The 20008-nt window shown below is 56.8% G+C and overlaps 1 protein-coding gene across 5 annotated transcripts in view; it reads left to right on the top strand.

Annotated features, from left to right (window-relative positions):
* LINGO1 (leucine rich repeat and Ig domain containing 1) overlaps positions 1 to 19518 on the top strand; it is a 211755-nt gene extending 192237 nt beyond the window's left edge. For 4 of the 5 annotated variants that reach the window (XM_065906956.1, XM_065906954.1, XM_065906955.1 and 1 more), the window contains one exon: positions 16648 to 19518. In XM_065906956.1, the coding sequence (XP_065763028.1) occupies positions 16660 to 18504 (1845 nt within the window). In that variant the 5' untranslated portion in view covers positions 16648 to 16659 and the 3' untranslated portion in view covers positions 18505 to 19518. Of the gene's footprint in view, positions 1 to 298; positions 918 to 16647 lie in introns of those variants that run through there. The other variant, XM_065906953.1, reaches the window with a different exon arrangement.
* The last annotated feature ends 490 nt before the right edge of the window (positions 19519 to 20008 follow it).

Raw genomic sequence — 20008 nt, 5'->3', positions numbered from 1 at the left:
GGGGCGCGGCCGTTTGCTGGGCTGGAGCATCGGGACGCTGCCCGCCCCCTCGTCCTCCCGCCCAAGGCTGACGCGTCCCTAGCTCGCGCCCCCTTGCCAGTTTCGCTGCCCCATCTGAGCAGGGCGGTGGTCGGGGTGCTCCTCGCTCTCCGCCCCCTTCCCTGAAAGGAGCCGAGCTCCCCACCTTACCTCCCCCCTCCCTCGGTTTTGCGGCCGCGCCTTCTCCTCCCCCGCCCGGCTCCCGCCGCTCGCTCTCTCCCTCCCTCCCTTGGTCCCTCCTCCCTCCCTGGCTCGCTCCTCGCTGCTCGCGCTCCCTCCCCGCGCCGCGGCAGAGCGCGGAGCCCGGGCGGGAGCCGGCGCGGGAGCCGGAGCGGGCGGCTGGAGACAGCGCAGGCGGCGGCGGCGGCGGGTCGTGGTCCCGGTCCCGGAGCGCGCGGAGTCCCCACCCGCGCCGCTCCGGCTCCTCTCCAGACGCGGGGTTCCTAGCAGCATGCGCGACCGCTGCCCGCCGGCCTCAGCCCTGGCCCCGGCCCCTCTGCGGAGCGCGCCCGGCCTCGACCCCGGCCCCAGCGGCAGAGGTGGCGGCGGCGGCGGCGGCTCCAGGCCGGCCCGGGGCGCAGAACTAGACTCGTAGAGCCCGTGTCGCGCGTTCTGAGCGCGCCCGCCCCTCCGCCCGCGGGGGCCGCGGCCTCCAGCCACCCCACTCCCGGGTCCTTGCCCGGCCCCGGCTTAGCTCCCGCCCGCGTGGGGCAGACAGACGGACAGCTAGCCCCGCGAGGGCGCGCGGACTGCCGGGCGGAGGTGTCGGGCAAGGAGGAGGAGACGGAGGAGGGGGCTGGGCAGGGGCTGGGGCCCGGCGAGGAAGACATGCGATTGGCGACCGAGCCGAGCGGACGGACGGCGCGCCCGAAATGCAGGTGAGCTCGGCGGCCAAGGCCCAGCCCCGAGTAGGCAGCCCCGCGACGAGCGCCCCTGGGGGCCGCCGTCGGCCCGGGCTGTGCCCTCTTGGGTCTGCGGGGCACCCCGGCGTCTCCCAGACCCGCTTCGGGGTCTCACATCTGACCGCCCCCCTGAAGCCTCAGAAATGAAGCTTTCCCGCTCCTCCCACCGCAACAAATTCCAGGTTGGCTAGCTGGGACCCCGGAGCTGGGGAGGGGTCCCCGTCCTTCTCGTCCTTTGCCCCACTCCCATCCTGAGCACTGGGCGTCCTGGAAGGTAAGCCCCCTGCTCAGCATTGGGTGGCTGCCTCTTACCATAGACCCCAGACACCCCCAGGCAGCCCGAGCCTGCTCCGGGCACCCCTGTGGATGCCGGTGGATGCAGGTCAGGGACCAGGTTTCTTCTCGGGTACTGGGCTGGGCGCCACCTGGCTTCCCTAATGGTTAGGAGCAGCCCCTTTCCAGCTCCTGCCCGGTGAGGGGGAGGAGAGGGGAGACCGGGGGTTGCAGGAATGGAGGAGAGGGAGTTGGGGTTGAGGGGGACCCAGGAACCATTGAAGGGCCTCCCCTTTGTCTTCAGCCCCAGCTTCTCACTTCCCCCTGCCCCACTTTTCATTCTGAGGCACAGCTGGTGGCAGGTAGGGCCCGGCTGAGAAGGAAGGGGCCTCCTTCTCTCCCCCCACCTCTGTAAGGTGGGCTGTGGGCTTCCTACTCCCCTGGCACCTCCAGGCGGATCCCACGTAGAGGAGGGGTGGGGCCAGGCCCAGTGGGCAGTCCCCTCCTGTCTCTTGCCCTGAGTCTCAGCCCCGCTCCATCCAGCCCTGGTTGTACCGGCATCTCCTCTTTGTTCTCAGAGGTCCTGGGGTCGGGGTGGGGGAGTTGGGGCATCTGGGAGGTTGGCAGCAGCTTTGCCCTGGAGGGGTGGAAGGGCAGGAAGCCCTGAGGTGGGGGCAGTACCATCTGGGCAAGCCCCTTCCCTGCCAACCAGCCCTCCCTCAGTCCTCTGCTCTCGGAGCCGGAGGGTGCGCAGCCCTGCCTGGCCCGTGGCTCTGGCTCAGCCCTGCTGGTCATTATGCCGATGGCTTCAGCACCGGTGCCTCCCATGTCCAGGGAGCAATAAGCCCGGGCATCCAGGCTTCCCCACACCCAGCGAGGAGTGCTGTGCGGGAAGGGAGGGTCAGCTGCTCCCAGACCCTTTGTCCTTGTGTGGCCAGGAGGGGCCAAGTGCTCACACCTCTGGGAAGGCACCAGCGCCTGGTCTGCTGGGACGGCTTGCCAGCTCTTCCTGCCTTCTCCCCACAGCCTGAGGCGGGAGACGGGGATTAGGGGGCAGGAGGGAGAGGCCAAGAACTCCTCAGAACCCAGATAGGGGCGCCGGGCAGCACCCAGGGGCCCTTCTGGAAGGAGGCTTAGCAAAGGCGAGGGCGGGCCCCTTGTGGTATTCTTGTTGTCTCCGCCCCCCTCTCCCACTCCCTGCCAATTTAAGTGTGAGGTGGGCTTTGGGTAGGGCTTGGTCAAGGCAGCAGTACTCCCCCATGCCTGGAGTTAGAGTGGGTCCCCAATGCAAGGGGCCAGGTTTGGGGGGATGGCTGGGTGCTGTGGGCCAAGGGCAATAGAGAGACCATCCTACCCTTGCAGTAATCTTTGATGCTAGGATCAGTTTCTCCATCCCCTGCCTCTCTCTGAGCACCCATTTTTCCTAAACTAGATATTATTTTCTAAGATCCAAATTCCAGTGGGATACCAAAAAAAAAAAAAAAAGTCTTGTGAGGGTGGGTCATTGTTCAGCATAAAGCCAGACAGGATCCCTGGTACCAGTGATGGTTCATCTGGTCTGCTTTCTGGGTGCCACTGAAGCAAATGGTGAGCGAGTGATGACTGGGTCTAGAGGGTGGGGAAGTGCATTTCTGCTGAGAAATGAGACAGTGCAGTGATTTGCACAGGGTCCCGAGGAAGCGTGAGGCAGTGTGTCTGGGTCCTATGGGGCTAGAGAAGGGCCAGGGAGGCCGTTGGTGGTGGTGGTTTCAGAGCCAAGCCTTGGTTTTGCTGGCTGGGCTCTCTTAGTTTAACTCTCCGGTGTGTAGCACTCTGTGGAAGGTTGGTGGCCTTCCAGCCCCAGGGACATCCTGCCTCCTGACGGCTACCTACTGATGGCTCTCTGTCCCATTCTCACCAGTCCCTTTGATATCCCTCCATCACCTGGCTTGCTTCAGCATTTCTACCTAGAAGGTCTTCTCTTCTCCTGGCCTCTCCTCTAGGAAGCCTCCCTGACTGCTCCCCATCACTGACCCTCTTCCCCCAGTTACCCACAGTACCTGGTTTGCACCTAATATTGTACCAATTCATCCATACATTTATTCTGCACATCCTGGCTGCAATGCCTGCTCTGCTCCAGACTAGACCCTCCCATGGCCCCCATGGATTGCCTTGAACACTCCCGGCAATCCTGTACCGATCCCCAGGGCTCCCCTGCCTGCCCTCTGGGATAGGGACGATTCTGGGAGGCACCAGGGAACAGCTCGTTCTGGTGGCCAAAACTACCAGGAGGAGACACAGTATCTTCAGGGATTGGGGAGGGCCCGGGCAGCATATTCAGTAGCACACATAGGTACATAGAGAAGGATGGGATTTGTTCCTGGGGGGCTGTGGCAGTCAGGGGTCCCCCAGGAAGACAGAGGGGCTGGGTATCTCTTGAGGGAATAGAAGATTTGGCAGAGACATAAAGAGCAGGATTCTAGAACCAGGGATGGTTTTTTGGTAGAAAGAGTGTGGGAAGGCAAGTTCATTTCCATTATGTGTTGAATGACTATCCCTGGGTTCCGTGGACCCAGTAGAGCTGTTCCGACAAAAGTCCTCTCCTGTGTGTGTTCAGTTCCTTCAATGTCATTTTCTAGTGAGTGAGGCTGTTGAGTTTGGTCCCTGGAAGCAGATGCCTGGGTTCAAATCTCAGCTCTACCACTGCCTACCTCTGTGACTCTGAGCAAGTTATTAATACTTAATCTTTTGGGCCTTGGCCTCCTTATCCATAAAGTGAGGATAACAGAGGGCCATTATGAAAACTAAATGTGTTCATATATGCAAAGCATTTAGAAGAGTACACAGGAAATTCTCCAGAACTGCTAGTTACTCCTAGTTTGTATCAGTGATGTACTCTCTGTCTTAGCCTTGTAGGTGGTACAGAGATTTGATTTTATAGCTAAGAAAAAACGGAGAGCCAGAGAGGCAGAATGACTTGCCCCCAAATCCCCAGCTTATAAGCATGGGGCTCAGTCTAGAATACCTTCTTCCTGACTTCTGGTCTGGGACTCTTGCTCACTGGTCCAGGCATGGCCTGTTAATTAGTTAACATATTTAGTATTACTGCTACTACTTCTAATATAATGAATATCATGACCCTCCTCCCAACCTGAACACTCACATTTTAATAACAATATACATCTACTACGTGCCTCTTCTTACCTCATCCCTTGGCAACCACTACCCTAAATGATCTCTTTCGTATTCCCTTGCCTTTTAAAAATCATAGTTTAATATAGAGAAATTGTTCCGTCTTAGTAATGTTTGAACTCTGTAAAAGGAACGTGAAACTGTGCCGTCCTCTGGAATTTGCTTTTTTCTTCAATATTGTATGCCTAAGCTTCATCTATATTGTTGCAAATAATGATAGATGTAGTTCATTCATTTTCACTGATACATAATGTTCTGTTGTTTGTATTTATTCTTCAGAATATTTATCCTTCTTCTATTAATGGGCATGTGGGCTGTTTCCCTTTTTGCTCAAACAAACAATACCATGGTGAACTTTCTGGTCCCTTCCCTGAGACAACATGCAGAGCATCTCTGGGGGCACACAGCTAGGAGCAGAATTGCTGGACTATACGTCGTGTTCACTGTCAGCTTTACTAGGAATTGTGCCACAGTGCTTCCCAAATTGGTTGGGCCTTTAATGCCTCCCCCAGCAGGAGATGAGTATCCCCATTATTCCCCGCACTCACCCACACTCAATATGGCCAGACATCTTAAAAAAAATCTTTTATTTATTTTTGGCTGCGCTGGATCTTCATTGCTTTTGTGCAGACTTTTCTCTAGTTGTGGTGAGTGGGGGCTACTCTTCGTTGCAGTGCAAGGGCTTTTCACTGTGGCGGCTTCTCTTGTTGCAGAGCACAGACTTTCTTATAGGGATGTCCCAGACATCTTGAATTTTACTGACTGAATGAGTGTAAAACAATCTGATGTTATGGCCTTGATTTGCATTTCTGAAATTCACAGTTTCTAGTGTATGAAATGGGGGTCGAGATAGGCAACTGCCAGTGAGTAATGGATGCTCACTGAGCAATCATCCCCTTTGCACCTCAGTTTCCCCAGATATTGAGATGTTGTCCGTACAAACCCCGAGCTCAGGGATGGGGAAGAACAGTCAGGGAGTTCTCCCCAGTGGGTGAGAATGAAGGGGGAACAGGGAGCACTCAAGTCCCTGCAGATTTAGAGCCAAAGGAATCCTAGCGGCACTGTGTTCACCCACTGGATGGGAAGGGGTGGTCCCAGCTTGAGAGGTAGAGGCAGAGTTTGCTTCATTATTTTAACGATGCAGAGCCCCCTGATAAACCCCTGGCACCTGGTGTGGGGCTTGGCCTGGGGGGAGTGCTCACTAAGAGTTTGGTGACCCGAGGAATGAACTCATGTATGTGTGTTCCTCCGTTCCCACCTCCTTGGGAAGTCCTCCCTGATTGCCCCAGCCCACTGAGCGAATGAAGGATGGCTGAACAAGGTGGCTCCTGGGCATTTGCAAGGCCCCCAAGTCCCTGCCCGCCCTCAGGGGCTGAGCTGCGCGGGGCTGGCAAGCTAATTTGGAGCGGCTCCCTCTACCAGCCTGGTGCACCAACAATTGATTCCGCACCGCTTTCCCCGCCTGGGCCCGGGCCCCTGGAGCTGGTTAGAGACGGGAGACGGGGCTGGCGGAATAATTATGCCTATTTCATGTGACACCCAAATTGATTGCCGCCAGGGTGACATTACCAGGGCATTGTTCCTCGTCTCCAACCTCTTATTACATGTTATTAGGGTGTGTGGTGTGTGTGTGTTTTTCTATTTTTTCCCATTTCAGGGAATTAATCTCTCTCTACCACCTCCTCTCTTCCCTCTGCAGAGAACCTGCTCATGGCTCTGGGAGTGGAGTGGGTGGGGGCCCGGGCAGCAGGCTCCCTCTGTCTGGTCCAGCATGGGGCTGCAGATGAGGCTGGGGACCTGGCCATGTCAGCTCTCTTGCCTAGGGTGTAAGGTGGGGGTATCTCAGAGCCAAGAGGGGCTGCTGAGCTGTGGGCCCAGCAGAGAAGACTTCCTGCAGTGTCTCTGGTCCACAGTCTCTGCTTGCATGCCTCTCATGACAGTCTGCTCACTCATTATCTACCGAGGCACATCTCCCAGGCTGAACCTTCTGATCTTCCATTTGATTTGTTGTACTGAGCTGAATGGGGCTTCCCCAGAGGCTCATCAGTAGAGAATTCGCCTGTGATGCAGGAACCACAGGAGACAGGGGTTCGATTTCTGGGTCGGGAAGATCCCCTGGACAAGGGCATGGCAACCCACTCCAGTGTTCTTGTCTGGAGAACCCCCATGGACAGAGGAACCTGCTGGGCTACAGTCCATGGGGTCACAACAAGTTGGACGTGATTGAAGCAACTTAGTGTGCATGCACTGAACTGAATGGACCTCCTCTGTGACTCCACGCAGGGTCTTGGCTCCGCCCTATGGGCCTGCTCTGGGCCCTTTGCACCCTCTGTTTTGCAACCTGAGAGATCTGCAGAGATGCCCGGGCCCTCCCAAGTTTGGGCTTCTCATGAACGCACAGCCAGGTGATGGCATCAGTTGTGACTGAGCAGAACTTGATACTGAAATTAGTATATATACTGGGTTGGGAAAATAGACTTTGGCAAGAGGTTGTCCAAGATTCAGTTGAGCAGAGAGGGCTTTGAACAGTCAGTGCCAAGAGAAGGCAAGGGTTTTTATTTATAGTTTGCCTGTCCCATGTTATAAATACCTCATTGGACCTTGGTTTGTGATGTACTGGGGGTTGGTTTTTAAGTGTCTTCCAGGGCAGAATAAACGCAAACCTTCATTTGTCCCTGACCTGGCCACACCATGAATGAAGAGGCTAGGGTGTTGGGGAGAGAAGGTGGCTGCCGTCAGGAGGCCGGGCCTCTTCCTTAACCCCAACCCCGAGGTGCTGTGGGACCTTGGACAAGTCACTGATGCTCTCAGGCCTCAGTTTCCTCACTTGAGCGATGGTCTGTAGAGTTATCGTGCCTCTTGAGTTAGACAAGCTCAGAGCCCTTTGGCAGGTGAATTAATGTCCTGGTGCCTCAGTTTCCTTATGAGTAAAATGGGGCTAATGGTACTTCCATCATAAGGTATGTGGTGAGGGTTGGTGGGTCAATCTGCAAAGTACTTAGTTGATGTGCTGCATATAAATGTCTCTTCCCTTCCTTCTCCTCGAATTCTCTGCCCGCAGCCCTGTGAGAGCAGTTTCAACCCTGCCCTTCCCTTTTCTAAATGAGGAGTTTAGGGCCCCAAGACATAAAGCCACTTGAGTGCGACTGTGTAGCTCAGCAGCCTGACCCTGATTTGGAGAGAGGCAGCATATGAGAATGGTCAGGACCACCTGTGGTCTAAGCACCTCAGGCCTAATTCCAGCTTTGCCATTTACTGTAATGGGCCAAGTGGCATCACCTCTCTGTGCCCCAGTTATTTAATCTTTAAAACGAGGATAATAATACTATCCTCATAGGATTGTTGCGAAGTGCAAAGAAGCTCATGTTTGAGTTCATATCATGTTAACTTTGTGACCTGTAGCAAGTTACAGAACCTCTTTGTGACCTTGAGTGAGTTGCACAACTTCCTTGTGCTTCTATCTTTTCCATCTGCACAATGGGAACAATAACAGGACCTATCTCAACAGGTTGTGGTGAGGGGAAATTAATTTTCATAGGTAAAGTACTTGGAATAATGCCCAGCACACCAAAACCCTCTATTAGGGTTTTTCTAGTCGTCATCATCATCATCATCATCATTTTTATGAGGTTTCTGACCTTCAGACCCCACAATTAGATCCACCACTTCCTCCAGCTCTCCTGTCTCCACCCTGGGTTTCTCAGGCTGTGACTTCCCCACTCTCTCAAAGACAGGGCTGGTGACCCTCCCAGGGAGGGACTGGCTGATTTTCAGACCTCCAATGCCTGAAATACGCCAGCCTGAGATGTTTACAAGGTAGACGAGCCTCCAAGACTGGAGCACCGGGAGAGGGCCCTGGGTGCCCCACAAAGTGGTGGGGGGCGGCGCTGAGGGGAAGTGAGGCGGGTGTGTCTGCTAAGCACCTCCCAAGGGGCCCCTGGCCTGAGCGGTGGAGGGGGCCCAAGGCCTTCTGGGGCACCTTCCTGTCCCTGTAGGTCTGAGTGGGCATCCAGGCCTTGAGAGAGATGGGAAGGGGGGTTTGGGGGTGCATGAGCTGCTCTTTCAGAGAAGGCAATGGCACCCCATTCCAATAGTCTTGCCTGGAAATCCCATGGACGGAGGAGCCTGGTGGGCTGCAGTCCATGAGGTCACTAAGAGTCAGACACGACTGAACAACTTCACTTTCGCTTTTCACTTTCATGCGCTGGAGAAGGAAATGGCAACCCACTCCAGTGTTCTTGCCTGGAGAATCCCAGGGACGGGGGAGCCTGGTGCTGCCGTTTATGGGGTCACACAGAGTCGGACATGACTGAAGTGACTTAGCAGCAGCAGAGCTGCTCTTTCCTTGAGCCCCATCAGGCTACAACGTGGGTGCTTGCCTGCCCCTCCTCAATTCTGGGATAGCACTGATCCAACCAGGAGTGCTGTCCACTCAGGCAGGCCCCCAGCAGACAGCACGGACGCTTCCCAGAATCAGTGGTTCCCTCCTGCCTCCCCCAGGCCGGCTCTCTCACCTCAGAACAACCCTGTGAAAGGACAGGCAGAGTCCAGAGTGGTCCAGGACTCACCCACGACCACACAGTAGGGCAGGGTGCCCTGGCCAGAGCCCCGGCTAGAGACCTGTGAGCCCAGGACTATTTGCCCACCCAGAAGTGGCCCTGCCTCACCCTGGCTCCTCCCCACCCAGCCAGCAGCTCTGGGAGGGCAAAGCCTATATATAGAAGCCTTTAAACACTAAGATGCTCTGACAATTAAAATTCATAATTTATCCCGCAAATGGCCTGGGGTTGCGAGCTGGCCGGAAGGCTGGCAGCTCTCGAGACCAGCTGTGCTTGGAGGGGTAGGCGATGGGGTGGGCAGGAGCGTCCCTCCTTTAGGTGGCACAGTGTTTGCCCAGGGCGATACAGAGGCAGGCAGCACCCTCCAGCCCGGCCGTGGCTGAGAGGCCAGGTGAGCACCTTTGGGAGAGGATGGAGTTTCCAAGTGTACCTGGGAGATGGGGCTGGTGGCAGTGGCGGGAGGAGGGACTTCAGGCATAGACACCCACACAGGCCACACACAGTTGCCTGCACACACGCGCACACACACACACACACACACACACACACACACACACATATCACACACACACATCCTGGGGGCCCAGCAACTCTTTGCTGGAACCAAGAGCGAGAGGAAAATAAAGAATTATACACGACAAAGGACATGACCTCAATTTTCTTTCAGGTTGATTTTTCTCTCCCATGGGGGTGGCAGCTGAAAGAGGAGAGGGAGAGGGAAAGGGTGGGCTGACCAGCCCGGGAGGAGACAAATGGACGGATGCACAGCTGAGGTTCAGCTGCCTGCCGGCTAGCCTCAGTCGGTCCCGATTTCTCCTGCCAGAGCTCAGCCTGGGTGCTCACCCCTCCTCTCAGGGTTTCCTGTGTCCTCAACCCCCTGTGCCAGGAGGCAACCTTTGCCCTCCCCCGGCTCTCAGCAGAGCCATGGAGGATTAGACTGGCTAGGGAAGACCAAGCTCCCCCCATTAGCAGCTCACACCTTAAGCCATTATCAGCCATTCACACCTCAGCAGGGATTAGCCTTGGAAAGGCAGAATGGAGGATCTTTAAAAGGAGTCTAGGGACCTGGGTCAGGATTTGGGGTAGGAAAGAAGCAATTATGAGCCCCCAGATGCTCTCAAAGCTTACAGGACATCAGTCGCCTCCACCCTGCACATCTTTGCCCTCATCGTTCTCTTGGCTGAAAATGCCACCCCTCCTGCCCCCGACTTGGCTGGTGGAAATGTGTCTGGGTTTCAGCTTGACACCTCCTCCCTGAGGCCTCTATTATAAAGAGCCGAGACCAGGAGTTGGGAGCTGTCCTGGGAAGCTGGCCCAGCAGCTGTGGTGGGGGCGGGAGGCCCTCTGTCCCTTGAAGCTGGGCCTGGCTCTCCTGAGCTGTATTGGCCTCAGCCCTGCACTATGGACTGTCCATCTGGGGGACCCAGAGGTGGGGGGGGGGCAGCAGAAGCTCCAGCAGAGGGAGAAAGGGACAGAGGTCAGCACACCAGCAGGGCCTGGTGGGGGGGCACCCAAGATCTAGAGGGACTCCCCCCCGCCGGAGGTGATCCCTTCTTCCTGGGGACTTGCAGGCTTGAGTGGCTTGGGGTGAAACACCCCTGAGCTGGATTCTGAAGGCTGAGCAGGATGCCTCCAGGCATAGGCAAATGGTCTACCACTGCTGTGGGAAAAGGCTCCAGCATGGTGCGACCCTCGGGGGCTTTCCAGAGGGGCCTCACTCCAGCCTGCTTTCAACCACGTGGTCATGGCTGCCTCTGAACGGGCACGCTTGCCACAAATGTGCTCTATCGTTTCATGAAATGGATCCAGCTACTCTGTGTCCTGGAGCTGAAAGCAAAGAAGAGACTTCAGCGAGGCTGAGATTTGGGGACAGGGCAAGTCATGAAGAAGCTAGACCTTGCCCTGCCTCCAACCTTCGGTGACCCAGCATAAGTCCCTTTCTGAGTAACTGACCCATCTCAGGGTGTGGTGGTGGGAACAGGATGTGCTCATGGCCCAGGACGTTTGACCAGGTGCCACTAGTGGTAAAGAACCTGCCTGCTAATGCTGCAGATGTAAGAGACGCAGGTTCAATCCCCAGGTGGGGAAGATCCCCCGGAGGAGGGCATGGCAACCCACTCCAGTACTCTTGCCTGGACAATCCTGTGGACAGAGGAGCCTGGCGGGCTACAGTCCATGAAGTTGCACTGAGTCGGACATAACTTAGCACGCATGCAGGAAAGGGGAGTAGGGCTGAGCGGGGCCCGAGGCAGGCTCTCTGAAGCCCTGCCTCCTGTCCCAGGTCTGTCTCCCTCCTCCCTCACTCCTGCTGCAGACCCAGCCTGAGGAATGTAGGGTGGCAGGACAAGACAAAACATAACAGCCTCATTCCTCAGGGAGGGAGCAACCTGTCACAGCTGCCCCGGGTCACAGAGCCAGGCTGAGGACCCAGGGGGCCAGGCATCCCGGGGAGGCAGAGGGCACCTCTGTGGCGAGGGATCTCACGTCTGCATGTGCTGGGGATTTCCCTGCGGTCCCTGAGGAACACTGAGTGGGAACACCATGAAATATTGATACCATAACCAAAAATAACTGAACCTTCCCTCCTGTGCTGCAGTCGACCCCAAATTAGGCGAGATTCTAGCATAGACAGTGGCAGCAGGCAAAGGAGAATGGTATGGTGCAGAAACACTGAAAAAATTCAGTGTGTATAACATACCATTTTCTGAAAGTTGGGGAAAGGGCTTTGTCTGATTTAAGGCGCAAGGTCATACCCCACTGGGTCAGCAGGTAAAAAAACATCCACCTGCAATGCAGGAGATCCAGATTCGATCCCTGGGTCGGGAAGATCCCCACTCCAGTATTCTTGCCTGGGATATCCCATGCAAGGGGAGAGGACAGAGGAGCCCGGCGGGCTACAGTCTATGGAGTTGCAAAGGGTCTGACACCACTGACTAAACACACGGACACATGGACACAGATGTACCTACATGCAGCTACCTAAGTTCTAGTGCCTTCCCTCGGCCTTGCTCTGCTGGGACACGCCCGCCTCTCCTCTGGCTCTGGCCTGGCCTGTGTGTCTGAAAGAAATCCTGTTTCACTCATGGTAACTCTTGGCACAGGCAGCCTGACTCACAGGATCAGGAGGCTCTGCTGCCTCCTGGTTTTGGAGCCAAGTCAGAGTCAGATGTATTCCCTTTTGGAAGCCTCCACCTTTCTCATCTATAAAATGGACAAGAAATATCTCTTTGAACGCTGGGTGAGGGTTTCTAAGACAGTGTGGATAAAGCCTAAAACCTGGCCTGTAGCAGGTGGCCTGTAGCTGCTAGTCCCAGCCCTTCCCTAAGTGCAGGCATCTGATCAGTTTCCATGGGTTGGGCTGCGTGTGTGGTAGTGGCATGCCCACACCCCCAGGAGCCTCAGATGCTGCCTTAGGAGACAGAATGACCCCTGACCTCAGGGGTTTTCCAGGTCCACCCATGGGTCATCCCATGCCTCTTCAGTCTCCATCAGCTGTTCCCTCCAACCCTGAGCCCCAGGATGTGTCTTAATTGCTCACTTGTGTCTGACTCTTTGCAACCCCGCGGACTGTAGCCTGCCAGTCTCCTTTGTCCATGCAGATTCTCCAGGCAAGAATACTAGAGTGGGTTGCCATGCCCTCCTCCAGGGGATCCTCCCCACCCAGGAATGAAGCTGGGGTCTCCTGCACTGCAGGTGGATTCTTTACCATCTGAGCCAGCATGGAGCCCCAGGGGAACAGCCCCAATGGGAGGCCCCAGCTAGGGATGCCACCCTCAAATAGATCCAGCCCCTATAGAACTGCAATTTGGGGTCTGAGCCCCTACTGCTCTTCATTCCCTACATGGGTTTGAACATGTTGACTTTCTAGCTGGAGAAGATCCAACTTCTGTGAGGGAAGCCTGGCATCCACCCCTCATCCCCCCACCCCCATACTGCACAGCTGGGGAAAAGGCAGAGAGGGGAAGAGTCCTCCAGGGCATTCAGTGGAGTGGCTGGTGTGGGGAGCAAGAGAGCCGGCCACATCTGCCCCTGACGTGAGTGGCAGGCTGGCCCTCCGCAGCGCGGGTCTGACGTCGCAGCCGCCCCCACCGCTCTGGGGTTGGGAGGACACAGACAGGCTGCTGTGGGCTCTGTGCGCCGTGGCCCGGGCACGGCTCTCCTCTGCCTGCCCACATGCCAGCCTTCCATGTTCATTTCCTTTGTATTTATTGGGCCAATTTGTAAACTCTTGCCCTTGTGAGAAGCCCTTCAGGGGGCAAGGATCCAAAATAAAACACTGATTAAAATGTATAAAACACTTCTCCTGGGCCGCTGCAGGAGTAACCAGTGGGATTGATGGTGATGGTACCAGGGCAGGCGGGAGCAGTGTGTTGCTCACTCAGCAGGTTTGGTGAACCCCTCAGACACCAGCCTGCCAGCATCCCTTGATGACAGGGACCCCGCAGGGGTATTAGATGGGGAGACCAGGCCCGGTGTGCTGTGCCAGTGTGTGAAGCCATCTTAGCCCCTCTAGGCCTCAATGTCCTCATCTTCCAGGACAGTCGCTCATAAAAGGTGAGGAAAGAGGCAATTCGGAGGATGTGTCTTTCTGTAACTGTCCATTCCTTTGTGGGTGTAACTGCCAGGCCTGCCACCCAGGCAATACTGACCAGCTTTTTATCAACGTATTTGAATCCCCCAGGTGTCTCTTTGCTCAGTGGACCCGCTCCAGGGTCAGCCTCATCAGAGTGACTTCAACCCTTGCAGAAACTCTCTCATGCACACACAATTCCTTCCAGAGAACATTCAGTGGAATCTTTTCTGTGCCACACCTTGACCTGAGGCTTCAGACACACCATCTGCCCACAGGCACTTCATTGTCTAGCAGGTGGGATAAACCCCAGGAGGGTTTGACCCAGTATTAAACATAAGACACAGGAGAGGTGCCAAGTGCTGAAGCTTTGGAGCATATTTCCCTCTTTGCCCAGGTCACTAGGAAGCTCCAACCTTTTATCATTACATAGGATTTTGTGGCATTCTTTCTTGACTGGCTTGTCTCCTTTAACTTTATCTTCTTATCATCTTGTAACATCATTTTGCTGGCCATTGACTCAAATCATTTTTAGAATGAGATGTTATACACCAGTTACATAATGTCATTACTCATAAATGTAAGGTGCTTCAGAGTTGTGGGCAAGAGATTTCTGATTGAGTAGATCAAGGATGGCTTCATGGAGGAGGTGGCCTTTGGGGGTGGATGTCACAAAAGCTGCTGGGTCAGTGAGGCTGGGAGAGATCTCCAAAAGGAGCTGGCTGAGAGGCAGGAATGCACAGGATAAGACTGGGATGCCTGGGTGACTTCACTGGGGGGAATGGTGGGAGAGGAGGGAGATGGGTAGGTTGAGACAAGGTGGTGGGGTCTTCAGTGCCAGATTCTTGTCTATGTGACGGTCTTGCCAACATCTCAACGTATGCTGTGCACTCACTGCCCCAATTCTCATTCTTTGGCATCCTCTCCAGAAGCCCCCACCCCACCCACCAGCCCAGCCCCTGAGCTGGGTGCTAAAAGTCCTATTTACCTCTCCCGGTCCCCAGGCTCACACCACGCCAGCCCCAGCTGCCGTCCCAATTACTTATTGATCATCTGTCAAGATGTTTGCTTTTCTGGTGGGTCACTGGAGCGTGTGTGTCGGTGGAAAATGGCCTGATTGGAGTGGGTGGGGGAGGCCAAACCACAGAAAACTCCAGAGGGAGAATGAGAGGGGATGAAGGAAGCGGAGGCGGTAGACAAAGCCCTTGAGAATAACAAAACTTTGCAGATTTCATAACATGTCAGTGACACTAGGAACCCTCTCTGGTTAATCAGTCACTTAGTCGATCAACAACCAAGGAGTGCCTGTCAGTCCTGGGAGACCCTGGAGCACTGGGAAGTGGGTGGTGTCATTGAAGTCTGACAGACCAGAGCCTTGGTCCCCAATCTACCTCCTCGACTGGCTGGGTGTCCTTGGGCAGCCGCGAGCTCTCCAAGCCCCAGTTGCCTTAAGGGTTGATGTGTGGGTGACAAAACCTGTAGCTTTAGAAGTGGAGGCTGTGGGCAGGTGTGGGGAGGAGCTTGGAAGGATGGGAGAAGGCCCTGAGCTGGGGCAGGTGATGGGATCCTCCGAGCCTGAGCACCCCCTTCCTGCAATGAGGCCCCCTCAGGGCCATGTGGGCTATGTGGATGGCAGCAGAGCCCCAAAGGTGCCAGGCTGGGTGGGATGGATCTTCACCCCACGAACAAAAGGGCTTCAGCTTGGACCCCAGAGACCATCTGGTCTAACCTCTATTGTTCAGGGAGTCCATACTAGTCCTCCCAACCCCTTAAGTACTCTACTGGGCCAATTTCCCCGTGGGGTGGAACAGAGATAGAGGACGGAAGAGCATTCTGGGCAGAAGTGGGAGCAAGTGGCCTCTGAACCCACAAGGAGAGAGTAATTGTGTGTGGGGACACCTGCAGCCTGTCCTCAAGTGGATCTCCCTAGTCACCACCACCCAAGTCCTGCACATTCCTTGGGACCCAACTGTAAGAAGTCTCCCATCCCCAGTGCTACAATGTGGGGCTGTCTGTGCCATCCTGGGCTGTGGGGGTCTGACTGCTCCCCCATCAGACAGGACCCTGGTACTCAGAAGACAGTGATTGGAACCTGGAGAGACAGACAGATGAAGCCTGGTTGGAGGGAAGTACACTTCCGACTGGGCATCAGAAAAAGCTTCTTAGGGCAGTGGACTCTGAGTTAGGCCTTGCAAATGGGGTTTCCACATGTGAGGGAGGGGCATTCCCGGAGGAAAGAGGAGAAGGAGCCTGAGCTCAGCAGCCTGCCTGGGTGGGTCACCATGGGGACCTGGAGGACTGTGAGAGTTGCAGAGGTTCCATGGGGAGGCCTCAGGGCTGGGTCCTGGCTTTCTGGAAGGGGGTGCCCTCCACTGATCCAGAAACCCCATGGGGAGCAGACTCACAGACACTGGCAGGAACCACTGGGTATGCTGGTTGCCCAGGGTTCTTGGCTCCGGGCTCAGCTCATTGTTGATAGGGAGGGGGCCATGGTCTCTGTGCCTGGGAATGTTCAGGCTGAAGGCTGAGAGGGTGGACCCCAGTAGCCTCAAAAGCCCTTTCCCAACTGGGACCCAGATGTGCTGCTCTGTTGGCCATTCCTAGAGGCCTCAGCCTTTGAGCCCCTTTGATCCCCTCTGTGAGCCCCAAGGGCAGCTCAGCAGGTCTAGCTTTATCCCTGATGAGCACCAGGGGAAGCTGAAGCTCAGGGTGCCAGGTGGGGGGTGGGATGCACGCTGGGAGGTCCCACTGCCTATAAATGTAAAATGAAAAGGAGGTGGATACAGCCTAGGGTGCCAATTCCAGGATCACCAGAAGTGACCTCACCCCATCCATGAAGCCAGTGGATCCCAGGGATGTGGGACAGTCCTTTAGAAGGGCTCTAGGCAGGGTAAGGAGCAAGGGGGAAACAGCATGGGGTGGCAGGAGTTCCTCTGGCTTCGATATCTGGACCTCACTGTGTTGACAATCTCAACAAGTGTCATATGCCACTCTGGAGCCCTGCCTCTCTCTCTGGGTCAGGGACATCCTGACGGGGCAGGAGGGCACAGGGGCACACAGGGCTCGGGGCGGGGGACCAGCGATCACTGTCCTCTAACCACCTCCTCTGTGCTGTGCTTGATCCTGGCCGCAGGTGAGCGAGAGGATGCTGGCGGGGGGCGCGAGGAGCATGCCCAGCCCCCTCCTGGCCTGCTGGCAGCCCATCCTCCTGCTGGTGTTGGGCTCCGTGCTGTCAGGCTCGGCCACGGGCTGCCCGCCCCGCTGCGAGTGCTCCGCCCAGGACCGCGCGGTGCTCTGCCACCGGAAGCGCTTCGTGGCGGTGCCGGAAGGCATCCCCACCGAGACCCGCCTGCTGGACCTGGGCAAGAACCGCATCAAAACGCTCAACCAGGACGAGTTTGCCAGCTTCCCGCACCTGGAGGAGCTGGAGCTCAACGAGAACATCGTGAGCGCCGTGGAGCCCGGCGCCTTCAACAACCTCTTCAACCTCCGGACGCTGGGGCTCCGCAGCAACCGCCTGAAGCTCATCCCTCTGGGCGTCTTCACCGGCCTCAGTAACCTGACCAAGCTGGACATTAGCGAGAACAAGATCGTCATCCTGCTGGACTACATGTTCCAGGACCTGTACAACCTCAAGTCGCTGGAGGTCGGCGACAACGACCTCGTCTACATCTCCCACCGAGCCTTCAGCGGCCTCAATAGCCTGGAGCAGCTGACGCTTGAGAAATGCAATCTGACCTCCATCCCCACCGAGGCGCTGTCCCACCTGCACGGTCTCATCGTCCTGCGGCTGCGGCACCTCAACATCAATGCCATCCGGGACTATTCCTTCAAGAGGCTATACCGGCTCAAGGTCTTGGAGATCTCGCACTGGCCCTACCTGGACACCATGACTCCCAACTGCCTCTACGGCCTCAACCTGACGTCCCTGTCCATCACACACTGCAACCTGACCGCTGTGCCCTACCTGGCCGTGCGCCACCTGGTCTATCTCCGCTTCCTCAACCTCTCCTACAACCCCATCAGCACCATCGAGGGCTCCATGTTGCATGAGCTGCTCAGGCTGCAGGAAATCCAGCTGGTGGGCGGGCAGCTGGCCGTGGTGGAGCCCTACGCTTTCCGCGGCCTCAACTACCTGCGCGTGCTCAATGTCTCCGGCAACCAGCTGACCACGCTGGAGGAGTCGGCCTTCCACTCGGTGGGCAACCTGGAGACCCTCATCCTGGACTCTAACCCGCTGGCCTGTGACTGCCGGCTCCTGTGGGTGTTCCGGCGCCGCTGGCGGCTCAACTTCAACCGGCAGCAGCCCACGTGTGCCACGCCCGAGTTCGTCCAGGGCAAGGAGTTCAAGGACTTCCCCGACGTGCTCCTGCCCAATTACTTCACCTGCCGCCGCGCCCGCATCCGGGACCGCAAGGCCCAGCAGGTGTTCGTGGACGAGGGCCACACGGTGCAGTTCGTGTGCCGGGCGGATGGCGACCCGCCGCCCGCCATCCTCTGGCTCTCGCCCCGCAAGCACCTGGTCTCGGCCAAGAGCAACGGGCGACTCACGGTCTTCCCTGACGGCACGCTGGAGGTGCGCTACGCCCAGGTACAGGACAACGGCACGTACCTGTGCATCGCGGCCAACGCGGGCGGCAACGACTCCATGCCTGCCCACCTGCATGTGCGCAGCTACTCGCCGGATTGGCCCCATCAGCCCAACAAGACCTTCGCCTTCATCTCCAACCAGCCGGGCGAGGGAGAGGCCAACAGCACCCGCGCCACCGTGCCTTTCCCCTTCGACATCAAGACCCTCATCATTGCCACCACCATGGGCTTCATCTCTTTCCTGGGCGTCGTCCTCTTCTGTCTGGTGCTGCTGTTTCTCTGGAGCCGGGGCAAAGGCAACACGAAGCACAACATCGAGATTGAGTACGTGCCCCGCAAGTCGGACGCAGGCATCAGCTCCGCCGACGCGCCTCGCAAGTTCAACATGAAGATGATATGAGGACGGGGCGGGGGGCAGGGACCCCCGGGTGCGCCGGGCAGGAGGAGGGGCCTGGCCGCCCTCCGCGGTCTCCCCAGTCCTTCCCACCTCCTCCCGACCCCTCCGCACACACACTTTTTCTCCCTCCCACCCCGTCCCCTGCTGCCCCCGCCGGCCCTCACCGCCTGCCCTCTTCCTACCAGGACCTGAGGAGTCCAGGCCTGGGGACCCCACCTACACAGGGGTACTCGTTGACGGATTGGAGCCGGAAGCTGACGAACCAACTTGATGCGGCACAGTCAATAGTTCAATAAAAAAGTTACGAACTTCCTCTGTAACTTGGGTTTCAATAATTATGGATTTTTATGAAAACTTGAAATAATAAAAAGAGAAAAAAAAAAAGCTATTTCCTATAGCTAGTCGGAATGCAAACTTTTGACGTCCTGATTGCTCCAGGGCCCTCTTCCAACTCAGTTTCTTATTTTTTTCTCTTCCTCCTCCTCCTCTTCCTCCTTCCTCTTCTCTTCCCCTGTGGGGAGGGATCACTCAGGAAAACAGGGAAGGAGGTTCCAGCCCCACCCGCCTGCCTGCCCACCCTGCCAGGGCCGTCCCCAGGAGCAGGTTGGGTGGTGGGTCTGGGCCCAGCTCTGGGCTGGCTGTTTGCAGAGAGCGGGTGGAGGGGACAGGGCTGCCCAGTTGGGATGAGGGCCTGTCTGCTGAGCTGCCAGGCAGCACTCCTGCCGGGGGCAGGGGGGCCTGGCTCGGGTGTGGCTGAGACTCTGGACAGGGGCTGGGGTCCTCTGCAGGACAGCACAGTCAGTAGAGAGAGCCGGGCGCCGAGGCCTAACTCTGGCCCCAGCTCTGCTGCCGACTTGCTGTGTGGCCTCGAAAAGGTCATCAACCCTCTCTGGGCCTCAGCCTCCACATCTGTATAAATGGAAACGCTACTCCCCGCCCTGCCTACCTCACAGGGCTGTTGTGAGGAATTGATGAGATGATGTATGTGAAACACTTTGTAACCTGTAAAGCGCTGTGCACATGTGTGGGTGACTGTTCTCATTATGGTCATTATTATCTCACTGTGGGGGGCAGGGCTCCTAAGGGATCTCCATGGGGTCAGGGTTGGGGGCATGCCAGGGGTGGGCCACCTCCATGGACTTCCAGAGGCTTTGCCCAGGACAGCTGCCCAGCGGTGACCATAAACTTTGCCTGGATGGCCGGGGCTCTAGACCCCCAGGGGAGTCCTAAGCCCATGAGCATCATCACTTCCACCCACTCTGGTGTCGGGTCCCCCCAGGCAGAAGCCCCCTTCAGCTGACCTGGACCTATCCAGGGACTGGGTACACCATCTCTTCCCAAGCCTTCTTTCCATAAGCATTTATCAAATGCCTGCTTATGCCACTTCCCGTGTAGAGCACCCAGTCTTTGAGGCTGGGAAAGGCAGTTCTGGGGTTGTCCTGAGGACTGCCTGGACCCAGGTCACCACCCAAGTCTTGCCTCACCTTCCACCAGGCTTTACTCTGAG

Source organism: Muntiacus reevesi, chromosome 15 (assembly GCF_963930625.1).
Source record: "Muntiacus reevesi chromosome 15, mMunRee1.1, whole genome shotgun sequence".
Taxonomy (NCBI): Eukaryota; Metazoa; Chordata; class Mammalia; order Artiodactyla; family Cervidae; genus Muntiacus; species Muntiacus reevesi.
This window is presented reverse-complemented; position numbering and strand designations above follow the sequence as displayed.